The sequence below is a fragment of the Rhinatrema bivittatum genome, chromosome 2 (assembly GCF_901001135.1).
Source record: "Rhinatrema bivittatum chromosome 2, aRhiBiv1.1, whole genome shotgun sequence".
In the NCBI taxonomy this organism is placed as follows: Eukaryota; Metazoa; Chordata; class Amphibia; order Gymnophiona; family Rhinatrematidae; genus Rhinatrema; species Rhinatrema bivittatum.
In genome coordinates, this window is record NC_042616.1 from 754,580,399 (window position 1) to 754,593,548 (window position 13,150).

The window sequence follows — 13,150 nt, forward strand, 5'->3', positions numbered from 1 at the left end:
TGCTGTGCAATGGGATAATCCTAAGAGTAAGAGTCTAGCAGGATTCAAGGAAAGGAAATTATCAGGTAAGAACAATTTTACCTTCTAAGAAATTGCATCCATATTGAAAATTGCAAACTTTGATATTTTACTGGCTTCCAAGTCTCCAGATAGTTTTCACTCACTGAACCAGGCATGTGAGCATTTATTTTTCTATACAGAAAACTGAGGCAAAACCTCTTAACATCTGTGGCACATTCTATTCATTCTAATTTTTTTCCCCGTTGTGTCAAACCATAAAGCAAGAATTTGAAAAGTTGACTACGTGTCCCTTTTAGTTTGGGGAGCAAGCAGCACAGAATGGGCTTTATTATTTGTATCTGGTGAATGCTTCCAAATGGCTTGGACTGGCCACTTTTGGAGACAGGATGCTGGGCTCAGTGGTGGTTCATAGGTCTTACCATGCTTGGCACTTCCTACCTTATTATGATTTCTGTATGTGATTCCCCATAGAGACCATTTCTCACTACAGAGCTGTGACCTTTGAGTTGGTTTTACATATGGACCTTGCTGAAATGTCCTGTATTATAGATTTTATAACAGGGGTTTTTTTGTCTTATTTAAGTAATTTTCAAATAGATTGGAGATTAAGGTACTGTGGAGTACTGTAAAAAAGAAATCCAAAATGTATGCATCAAAAACAGGGACTTCAGTTTTTGAGTACTTTTTAATATAAAAATTGTTTATTGGTTAGTAGTACTTGTTTGTTAAAACCATTGATGTTTTTGTTCTAGGACTTTTATAAAAACATGCTTTATTGGCTTAAATATATAATTTAAGCTTTTTAATGTGAGGACTGCTTTGACAGATCCTGCTGAAATAAGTAAAAGTGTGTTTTATTTTAGTTTTGGCTGCTTAGAGCTATTGGAAAGACTTATTCATTATTTCAGTTTCAGCAAAGCTCGAAAGATGAGGCGTATCTAGCAGTAGTTTAATGCTAGTGTACCTTAGAACAAGTTTATGTTGTAACTGCTGTCTGTATAGCCCAAACCAGTTTATCAACCACACCCGATCTTTCCTAGTTCAAGGTGTTCACTTTAGGATTTTGCAGAGGTTTATTAAGTGCAAACTGAAACTTTACATAAAGACCCATTTGTATGCTTGCCTCCTAATCATTAAATACAGTCGAAGCCCAAGGCATACCTGCGTTAACAAAAATATGTAATGGCACACCAACCTCTAGAGAGAAGGTAGTAGTGACATGGAGAGGAAACATATGGCCAAAAGAGAGGGCTAGGGAAGCACTGAAATCCTCCTCCAGTTTCTCTTCCAAACTTTAAAGGGAGAGGGGATGGTGACAGACATGAACCAATCACAATGGACCATGTCTATTTATAAGTGCAGAAAGGAGAAGTTGGTGTAATGCTGCCTGCAATTGGCTCTGTTAGTTACCTTAACTACTGCATGTGGCTGCCAGAGCTCCTCCATTGCTGCTGTTCCCAGCATTCAGAGTGAGTCACATTCAATGCTTCTTGCATACTCTCCCTGTCTCATTCAGCTAGGGATTAGAGATGTGAATCGGTTCCGATTCAAATCTTATAATTTTTATCGTCCGGCCCGATTGGTTTTTTGTTTATCGGCTGTGCCCGATCCGATAAACAAAAAATCCACCCTGACCCCTTAGCCTCCCCCACCCTCCCGACCCCTCCCCCCCCAAAAAAAAGTTTTAAAATTACCTGGTGGTCCAGTGGGGGCGCGGGGAGCAATCGCCCGCTCTCGGGCCATCTGCTGTGCTAATAAAAATGGCGCCGATGGCCCTTTGCCCTTACCATGTGACAGGGTATCCGTGGCATTGGCCGGCCCCTTTCACATGGTAGGAGCACTGGATGGCCGACGTCATCTTTAAAAATGGTGCTGGCATGGCCATTTTGTTTTTGGGGGGGTTAGGAGGGTGGGGGAGGCTAAGGGGTCAGTTTTAAAGGGTCGGGTGGTTTTTTTTTTTTATCGGGCCATTGGCGCCATTTTTATTAGTGGCAGCCGACGACCCAAGAGCGGGCGATCGGTCCCGGGGCTTCCACTGGACCACTAGGTGATTTAAAAATGTTTTTTTGGGGGGGAAGGTAAGGGATTAGTTTTAAAGGGTCGGGGTGTATTTAGGGGTTGTTTTGATGTGCCAGTTTTCCTGCCCTCCCCCCAAATAACTCCTGTTAGTGGACACAAACCCGATTAATGATTTTTCACGATACAATAGAAATTCCCCCAATTTATCGCACTCTTTAACGATTTTTGACGATTTAAAAAATATCGGACGATATTTTAAATCGTCAAAAAATGATTCACATCCCTACTAGGGATAAGAAAGAGACTAGAAGGACTCAGAGGCAGCTTAGGAGGGAAAAGATAAGGTGCTCCATACGGTGTGTGTGTGCTATCATTGCACTCTGGGGCTCAGGCTGTAGCTAGGAAGAGGAGGTCTGCATGATTACATATATTTTTTAGATAAGAGCCCTGCACGTTTTAATCACTGCTGGTTTCTCTTGTTTCTCTGAGATGCTGAGAGCAGAGAACCCTAGTGCTGGTCTAGATCTGAGCATTAGGCAATAGTGACTTTTCCGTAACACACCTGATCATGCGAGTGATACCTCAACAACAAACCAAAAAATATAGTAGAACTCACACTTGTGTATGTACAGTCTGCATTTATCTGTCTCTCTGGGATATTTTAGACTCATTTCATCAGTAACTTTGATTCCTTGGTGGGTGAATTTATATACCATTACGTAACCCCCTTTTCAGTGGTTGACCTGATTTGCAGGGGTACACAGTTATCCCCGGGACCACTTTCTCTCAGCACTCTCTTTTGCCACATCAAAACAGTCCACTTGGGTTCTTTCTGGCAGGGATGAAGATTTAACTTCCAGGGCCCTAGGCTCACAAGGGTGGGCACCAACACAGTCTCTGTCTTTCTGCTGTTTTTTTTTCCCCAAACGTACTCACTATTTGGATGCCTTGGCTTTAGGGCACCTCTGACTCTTCAAGAAGGTATGGGAAACTCTTTTAGAGTGTTCCAAAATAAATTTACTGCAACCAAAAATACTTCAAGTCCAATAAACCAAAATTCTCCAGTTGATCTTCTCCCAAAATCCAAAAGTGTATCTCTTCTCAGGGGCCGTATTCCTTAGGTGGCAAGAATGTGGGCTCCTAAGGGGGACTGGATTATCCTCTCTCTTTCTCTGATGCTAGCTCTGGACCTCTGGTGTTAGAAGTCACAAATAGTGTCCCTTAATCCAATGTATCTCTTCTCTCAGTGGGAAGGGACTAAAGGGAAAAAAAAAAACCCTTCCAAAGCAAGCAGGAACAAAACTTTTCAAAGCTCACAAACTGCTTTTCTCATCTTGTCTGTCAGGTCAAAACTCTTCTCAAACAGTTCTTCAACAAAAATTCCTTTTCTGCTCTCACAAAATCCTTCCTTCCAGACCTGGGGGGAGCGGGGTACTAGCTAGGGATGAAGGGATAAGTCTATTCTCCTGGATCAGGCTGTGGGGACTAAATGGAGACCACTACTCACTTTCCTACTTTTCAATACTCCAACTAAAAAAATCAACCCCCACACTGGTCCTTGTGCATTGCTGCTTTTAAAGAGCTGACCAATCCATACAAGCCTTTCTAGAGATGCACCTAAGGGATGGTCTGCAAACTACTACCTCCTTCCTAATCCTAGTTTTAATGTTTTTATTTTAGCTATATGTTTTAGAACTGTTATGACATTTTACACAGCCTTGTACAATGTATTTGTTAAGCAGTTTATCATTTTTGTTAATAAATAGGAGCCTATGTGTGTGGTGGCTGTGACATTTTATATTATGTCACAGAACACTCTACACACAATCTAGTAAAGTAAACCTTAGAATATTAATCACAAGATAATAGAGAACACCTCCCTTATACATCTTATTTCTATATAAGCCAGTGCTCTTGGAAACCTGGAACTTTTGAGCTAGGAGACCCTGAAAAGAACAGCTGATCGCTCTTTGCTCCTTTCAACTCATCCAAAGATATGGTCAAAGGCAATGCCTCTGCAAGTTAGGTGTTTCAGTTTGCGCTTTATCCAGGAAAGTTTTTCAATGCTAGTCTTTTGAACTTGCAATTTGTTAAAAGATATCAAATGTTTTAACTCATTATCAGCTCACTGGTATTGCTACTAGTCTTTAGCATTTAATATTTCCAGGTGTTAAGAGATACCAGATGTTCCTTAACACTCTATCAGCTCATAAAATTATCTTCTTACAGCTGGGGAAATTTTAGTTAGTGAGGAATGAAGAGGATCCCCTACAATTGCATTAAGCTGCAAGAAGTAATAATTCTATAAACTGTATTTTGCAGTACATTTTTTTTGTATGTAGAACAAAAGAAAATGATCAAACAAGTTCTGCACTTTTTATAAAGTAATGTGTTTTTTTTTCATTGGTAGATATTTTGCAAGACTTTAATTTTTGGACTATGTTTTGTTAAAATAGGTAAATGGGAAAAATCCATAAACCATTATTAGCCATGTAGACTTGGGTAAGCCGCTGCTTATTCCTGGTTATGAGCAAGAAGCACTGGATCTATTCTTTAGGATCCTGCTAGGTACTTTTGATTTGGATTGGCTACTACTGGAAACAGGATGCTGAGCTTGATGAGCCTTTGGTTTGACCCTGTATGGTATCTTTGATCTTAGGGGTATACTGAATAAAATTTAACTTAATAGTAACTTACAGTATGTCATCACTTTTTTGCTAAACCGGCATGTTTGCATGGTAGTATATATCCTTGATTATTGCTAACAATGCAATAAATTTGCATGATTAATGTATTTTTCTTTTTTGATTTCACAGATGTTTGGAGGACTAGTATGGATTTTAGTAGCGGCTTCAAACGTTCCTGTTCCAGTGATGCAAGGATGGGTGATGTTTGTATCAGTGACTGCATTTTTGTGCTCTCTTCTCTACTTGTGCATTTTCCTTTTTGGCATTGCACACAGAATCAACACCAACTGGAATTTTGTGGTAAGGCTCAAATACCTGTTTTCAAAAACCTTGATGTAGTTGGAAGGAAGTAGAAGTTATACAAAAGAATAAAATTGCCATGATTTTTCACAACTGGCTGCTTAATTCTACTTCTGAGGCCTAGTTAGGTTCATTACAAATGTACTGAATATATAGGCAAAGCCTTTACAAGGAAAGGCAAAGCCTTTCCTTGTAAAGGCTTTGCCTATATATTCTTTGGTTGTAAGTTCTATGTAAACCGGCACGATGTGCAAACGGTTGCCGGTATATAAAATAAAATAAATAAATAAAAATACTGCTTATAACTTTGTACGTCAGTATTGTTGTAGGCATAAAACTCATGGCTCATTAGAAAATTTAGTAAAGCTGTATCATACAGATCCATATGGATAAATAAAGGCAATGACTAGTTGACATATGGAAGAAATTGGATTCATGTCTTTTCTGATCATTCTGAGGGTGCATAAAATAAAAAAACAGGAGCTAAGGGGTTTTAATCTTACATGGCACTGGTCTGTGGGTAAAAACAAAATATGATTGAGTGGATGAGACTCCTTTCCCTTCTGTGGCTTGAACAGACTTCCTCTTACTAGATATGGCTGCCTCTTCAGATCCACCACAATTCACATGTATCTTCCACCTCAGGTGAACCCAAATCCTGGGAAAAAAGGATTCAGTACACACATTTTGGATTGGTAATTCCAATAATGGTAAATTTATTAAGCATATTCAAATAGTTTCGCAGGTTTCCACAGCAAGAATTAAAATGATCCACCAGTAGGAAAATAATACACTTTAGCAGCACAATTGCTTCTTAGCAGAGTATGAAAATGTAGAGCTCACTGCGGCCCTACATTTCATAGTCCTCTGAGGACAACAAGATCAACTGGTACTGGGACCCTACCAATCCCATCTCCAAAAACAGCACATCTGAATACTGTCAGAGAAAGAGCCCTGTCCATTGCCGGGCCTCATTTGTGGAACTCCTTACCACAAAACTTAAGGCTGGAAACAATCTTTAAGCGAGGTGTCAAAACATGGTTGTTTCAGCAAGCCTTCCAATAATTATGACTTTTTATTGTTTTTATTGTTATTATTCTCTGCTGCTACCAATTTTAGTCTTCTGTTAATATCCTTTTTAGAATTTTATCTTTTACTCTTTTAATGATTTAATAATATTGTGAATTTTGTATTTATAATCTCTTATTTTTTAAAATACAGATGTTTAACTGGACATTGGTTAATAATTTGTAAACTGATGATGTGTACATGAATGACTGTATATAAAAATCAATAAATAAATAAAATTCCTGGACACATACTCCATTCTGAGGCTTAGCTGCATGAATGTACTTCCAAGGCAAGCTGTTTTCTTCTGTTAGTGTCCCAAAGACTCATCCTATGAGCTCTTAAAGAACTAGGGCATAAGCCTAGGAGTAGAGTATGTTAATATATTTGTTTGTTTCAGAATATCGGTATATAAAACAATCATACTGGTCCACAACAGCATAACAAGAATTAATTAAAACATACATAAATAGCATCAATGGTAAAACTGAGCACATGTAAGAAAAATTGTCTCCATAAAAAGAAAATTACCCTACATTGCCTCAGGTACAAAAACTTCGATTGTAAGCCCTCTGGGGATAGAGAAATACCTACAGTACCTGAATGTAAACCGGTGTGATATCTCAATTGAGATCGAATGTCGGTATATAAAAATAATAAATAAAAAAATTAAAAAAATTATATAAAATTAGCATAATACAGATACAAAAAGAAAAGGCCTTCTCCTTCCCTGCAAATACAGAAATGCTCCTAAAATCTCTTTAAAACGACTTGTTTACTCTCCAAACGCCTGTTTGAATAACCAAGTTTTCAAATTCTTCTTAAAAGTTTGAAAGTTAACCCCAAGCCTTCGTTCAATCGGAAGTGAATTTCACAAGTTCGGTCCAGCCCAATGTCAATGCGTGCGCTCTCTGACTCTCTTCAAATGGCTGATCTGGGAGATGGAATAGTTAGCAGTCCTTCATTGCCTGAGAGCAGCTTGTGCTGTGGGGTATGAATGTGAAGCAATGCATTTAACCATTCTATTTTATCATTGTATATTGATTTATGAATTAGGCATAAATCTTTGTATTGAATTCCATATGAAACAGGCAACCAATGCAAATTCTCCAGTACAGTAATGATTATGATGATACTTCTTAGTTTCGTTAATATATCCAAAGGGTATTCGAGGGAGAAGTTGGAAGGTGCCCTTCAGGCAAGGTAACGAGTTAAAGGAAAGAGAGGAGTGTGAAATTTGACATCTGATCAAAGGTTTTATAAACTGGGAATTAAATATGATCCATCTTCCCTCAGTGTAGAGATCCCCCAGGAGGAAACTCTCTCTAAAACTGCCTCCTAAACTGGAAGGAAACTGGTTTAGAAGTACTTTAAGAAGAGACTGCAGAGTCAGATTTACCTTCCATAAGTTGTGTTATGGATTTTGTACACAGAACTATGTTCCACTTTTAAAAAACTGATCACTAAATTTATGTTAAAACCTTATCAGGGAATGTCTCGACTATAGAGACTGCAACTGACCAACACCTAGGACTTAGTAAAGTATTTCCCCTGCCCTACAGAGCATCCTGGAGAACCTAGGACGAATGAACTGTATGGGAAATAAAAATAGCTACAGCCCTAGAATACACTGTGTGCTATTGAACTTCTAAAGAGGACATCAGCCCAGAGCTTACATAAGCTAGAAGAACATAGTGTATGATAACTAAGGAGAAGTTTTCTGAATGGAATTTCTATTGGGTGTTTTAATATGTCATGTCGTCTTATAGTCCTATTGAAAAAGATTCCACTAGAAGGAGCATTTCCGAGAACTATATAATCCTGTGTTCAGAGTTTAGTGGGGAAGCTCCAGGGATAAACACCTTATGGCTAGTGTGCCTGGAGTGCCTCTCCTCAAGGAGAAGGCTCTGCATGGGCTTTCCCCTTCAAAGAGCAATGTTCAAGACTTTAGGAATGTTTTCCCCAAAGAGGAAACTATTTAGGGATCAAGGATTTGATCTTGAGGATCCAGGAAGAGAGTTGGGAGCTCCATAGGGCAAGGAGAGCCTAAGAGATGCAGTCCAGGAGAGCTGAAGTTTGGCAAATCTGGGGATCCCTGGCTTGTGGTTTCCAGGAGTGATCCTATAATCACTCCTGGGAAATATTGTTTGACTCCAGGAGGTAAGCAGTGCTATGATGTCTGTGAGAAATGAGTAATGATGAGGAGAACCTGGAAAGGAATGTAACGCAATCCGGCTTATTGATGGGGAAAGAGAAGAAGCAAATTTTAATTATCTTTGCTATACACTATTTCTAGTACACATTTGGATGAAGAAAGTTGTAGCTGTTGTGTTTGAGGTTGCTTATTCTACCGCCCTGCTGAGGAAGCCAGTGAATCCTGATCAAATCAGTGTCTCTTATTTCTTAATAATTTGTATACTTGGACTGCTGGAAAGCCAGTTTGTTGATGATATCTTTTGTGGAAGACTCTCCTTTTATCCAAAGCTGTGGGTTTGAAAGAGAGCTGGTATCAGGATGTTAAGGAAGGTGGAGGGGGGCAGTCAAAGGAGGGTCACAGAGGGGAAACAAGGATGGTTGGGTTTCCGTTTCCAGCTTGGTATATCTTGCCCTTGCCTGTCGGGTCCACTACACCATCTGTTTGACCATTTTCATGTGAACCCACAGACTAGTGCTCAGCAGACAAAAAGGCATCGTATAGATTTCACACTTTGTGCCTCTTTAGAGGGTTGCATATTGTAGTATATGAATGCTTTTTTCCATTATCTTTTCTTCCACTTCATTAGGAAACCATAGTGGCTTCTTTTTGCACTTATATTTACTTACTTTCCTAACAAAAATATTTGTTGCCTTTAATATCTCCCTTTAACTTTTGCCTGCTGCTTTTTTACTTCCCCAATCTCAGGGGCAGGCAACTCCAGTCCTGGAGTGCAACAAACAGGTCTGATTTTTCCAGGACATTCACAATTAATATGCATGATATCTTTGCATACAATGGATGGATATCCTGAAAACCAGACCTGTTTATGGCACTTCAGGGACCAGAATTGATTACCCCTGACCTATCTTATCCTATCCAGTTGTTAACTCCTTGATGTACTCCCTATCCACACCCCTGCCCCAATCTTTAAAAGTTTTTCTAAAGTTCAGAGCCCTCACTTTTTGAAAGGACCACAACTACCTGTGCTCTAATGTTGAGCTACACTATCCTAGGATCACTGAATCCAAGAACCCCCACCCCCCAAAAAAAAAAAAACTGACATAAAAAACACACTCCCTAGAGAGATCACGTGATGCTGTGAGGGAGAGCAGATGTAGCTTTCCTTCTCTGGCTCGACTCTCGCTTATCCAGCCCCATCCTGCACAATCCAACCATCAAAGTGCTTCTTAACAACCGGATTCAGCCTGGGGATTACTTTTACTGACCTTAGAGGATAAAATGTCAACTCGAATGGCACGGAAGGATAAGGAAAAAGACAAAGAAAAAGGGAGGCCTACTGAGGCGCTGTCGGAGGAGGAACTGGGCCCGTCTGAGTCCCCTGTCCCTAACAACTGGGCAGATATCAAAGCTGCAGTGGTAGAGGCATTAGAACCAGAATTTAAAAAACTATCCCACCAACTTGGAGAACTGACTGCTTCTATTGCTGGATATGAAACTCGCTTTGGAGAATTGGAACACAGAGTTTCTGAAACTGAAGATGGCCTACACAGTGTACACTCCGAGCTGGCATCCCTTAAAAAAGCGCTGGCAACCCACACTGATCGCATAGAGGACCTGGAAAATAGGTCCCGTCGATCTAACCTAAGATTTGTTGGACTGCCTGAATCTTTAGATGAAAGGGAATTGCCACGCTGGTTGGAAAATTGGCTAACTAAAGAGCTGGCTATGAATTTGGCGTGTGGGCCACTGAGAGTGGAAAGAGCGCACAGATTAGGTATCAAGAAACAGCTGCAGGAACGGCCCAGGGTGGTCATAGCAAAAATTTTGAATTATGCTCACAAGGAAGCGATTTTGCGGGCAACTCGGGGAGATAAGGAGCTGCGATATGAAGGCCGGAAGATATTAATCTTTCAAGACTTTTCGGTGGCGTTGTCGGCCCTGCGGCGCTCCTTGGCCCCTCTGTGTTCCCAGCTACATCACCTGGGGCATCGCGCAATGATCATTTATCCGGCGAGAGTCCGGGTGGTTACCCCGCAGGGCCCCCGCTGGTTTACTACGGTGGGGGAGCTGAAGGAGTTCGTGCAGTCACTCACCGGTTCAGGGGAGGCCTCCGGGTCGGCTCCGAATCACCACGCCTGATGTTCACCACGTGGCCAAGATGGCCGACGGCGCCTCGGCTTACGCTGGCGGAGGTAGTTGGCCAAGAGATGTGCTTTCCTGACCTGCGTTGGAGCGTTGGTGCCGAATCGCGCCGTGGGACCCCATACTTCTACATGGTCTACGGCATCAGCGTGAGAAATACAGTGCGCACAGTTTTGTTTTTCGGGTTCCAGACTTTGCAAGGGGACCGGGCAGGTAAGACTGAGCACGTGGACAGTGAGTGGTGAGGCGGGTCTGATTTCCAAACTGGCTGTTGGGCTTCTGGGGGGGCAAGACTGATGGCGATCAAGGGGGACTTTCGGAGCAGGACGGCAGAGTTCTCCGCGATGGGAGGTACCGGCTGGACAGGGGAGATGATACCCTGAGTGGATCCCTGCTGTTTGCGAGTCGCCCAGCGATCGCAGAGGGACTAGTTTCAGGCAGGCAGTTTGTGGAGAGGATGCGGTGCCACAGGACATGGACTTGAGAACGGAGATCAGCTTGCCGACGTCTGCCTCCCTAATTATCCCGATTAGCCGTGGAAATGTTAATTTGTTATTACTGTTTGTGTATCTCACTTTTTTCTTACTGTTTGGTGGGTTCATATCTGGAAGTTATTTGGCTTGGGTTGGTGTACGTGGCTTAGTATCCCCCGGGGGGCTTAGAATTGGGAGGTCCGGGAGACTTGCGGAGTCCCGTGTCCTACATATTGCTCCGGCTCAGTTTAGGAGCATGGCTCCTTATTGTTTTAGGGGAAGTAGCAACAGAATTACATTAAGGTTGCCGGGTTAAGCCACTGTGTTAAGGGATGGGGGTAGCTAGTTTGGTGAGGGGGGATTCTCCTCAGCCCTTGGGTGAAGCTGTTAGTCTCGGGCTATTTGGTTGGGAGTAATACAGATTGGGGGTGGGGCTGGCTGGGGGGGAGGGGAGCTGGTAGTGTTGTTCGTGGTCTCAGATATGGGGGTGGGAAGATCCCTGTTGGGTGATATAGGAAGGGGAAGTTTAGGGGGGGTTGGGAAGGTAGATTCTATGGGGGGGGATGGGGGGAACTGGGGGGGGACGGGTTTGCTAGAGGATGTATCACTGTGGTTATATGTGGATGGGGGGAAAGTAGGTGCTTCTGTGCTGGTGGTTACACGTGTGGGACATGATATGTGGTTCAGGGGAGGGCCCTTGCTGGGACAGCCTTCTCCTCTCTTCAATGGCTTGATTCCTGAAGTGGGTATTGTACTCTTAGTTCTAGATCATGGTTAAGACGGGATACCGCTTCACATCGTGGAATGTCTGTGGTATCCATTCTCCTGTCAAGCGCTATAAAATTTTGCAGGCTTTAAATCGTAAAGCTGCAGACTTGGCGTTTTTGCAGGAAACACATCTCTCGGATGCTGAACACTCTAAACTCCGTCAAGGATGGGTGGGAGAGGTACATTTTGCCTCCGGGAGTTCCAGATCAGCGGGGGTAGCGATTTTAATTAGGAAAAATTTTCCACTGAAGGTGACCAAGGTGCTAAAGGATCCGGAGGGTAGATATCTGATTTTGGAGGCAGTCCTAGAGAACACCCCGATGGTACTATGTTGTCTATATGCGCCTAATTCCCAGCAAGCGGGGTTCTACCGTACATTGATGCGGATACTCCTTCCATATTTGGGTCAGCCCCTGGTGCTGGGGGGCGATTTCAATGCTTTAAAAGACCCGGTTTGGGATAAAATTGCCGTGGGAGTATCGGGGGGACGACCAAGTCCTGAGCTGCGGAATCTAGAACACACCCTGCAGGTAGTGGATTCCTGGCGAATGCTGCACCCTTTTGAAAAAGAATTCACACATATCGCTAGAGCGCATGCCACGCAGTCTCGTATAGATTATTTTTTTGTGAGCGATTCATATTTTTCTCATATTTTGGATTCCGGTGTTGGGGATATCCTCATTTCAGATCATGCCCCTATATGGATAGATGTAAAGGCTAATTTGGCTTCACGACAGGGACGACACTGGAGATACCCGTATTTTTTAACGGAAGATGTGGCGTTCCAGACCTATGTTCAGGAGCGATGGAAGGACTACACCACTCTTAATGCCCAACATAAGGATGACCCCGTTCTTTTTTGGAGTGCGGCAAAAGCAGTTTTGAGGGGGGACATCATCTCTTATGTAGCGCACTGAAGGAAGTCCCTAGACAAAAAACTTCTTCTCCTCACAGCACAGTTAAGACAGGCTAAAAGAGGATTGGTGGCCCAACCGTCCAGGGAGCGCCGGGTTGCGTACCTGTCGTTGCAAACGGCGATTAACTCACTTTTACATCAAAGGGCTGCTAAGAGTGTTCAGTACTATCGGTATAAACTATATCAATTTGGTAATAAGTCAGGTAAACTGATGGCGAATCTTGTGAGATCGGTGGGGGGATCGCGCCATATCGCTGCATTACGCACAGCTAGTGGGAGAACAGTAAATACTACCCCTGAGATTGTAACAGCCTTTCAGGACTATTACACGGAGCTTTATAGAGGGGGAGGTTGGGACCAGAGTAAGTGGGACTCCTTTTCGGCTGAGGTAAGGCTGCCGTCGATTACTGTGGCACAACAGCGTTGGCTTAACGAGCCTATTCGGGACGAGGAGGTTACTATGGTTATAAGGGCGGCCAAAAAATTGAAAACGCCTGGGCCGGATGGTTTCAGCGCGGAATTTTATCAGTGTTTAGCTGAACCATTGTCAGCCCTTCTCCCTTTGGTGTTCCACAGCTGGATTCAGCAGGGCTCCTTC

At 42.6% G+C, this 13,150-nt stretch overlaps 1 protein-coding gene across 2 annotated transcripts in view; it reads left to right on the forward strand.

Moving 5' to 3' along the window:
- The window catches only part of MAL2 (mal, T cell differentiation protein 2), a 110,905-nt gene that overhangs the window by 19,693 nt on the left and 78,062 nt on the right, over positions 1 to 13,150 (forward strand). For both annotated transcript variants that reach the window (XM_029591942.1, XM_029591943.1), the window contains exon 2: positions 4,857 to 5,027. In XM_029591942.1, the coding sequence (XP_029447802.1) occupies positions 4,857 to 5,027 (171 nt within the window). The remainder of the gene's footprint in view (positions 1 to 4,856; positions 5,028 to 13,150) is intronic.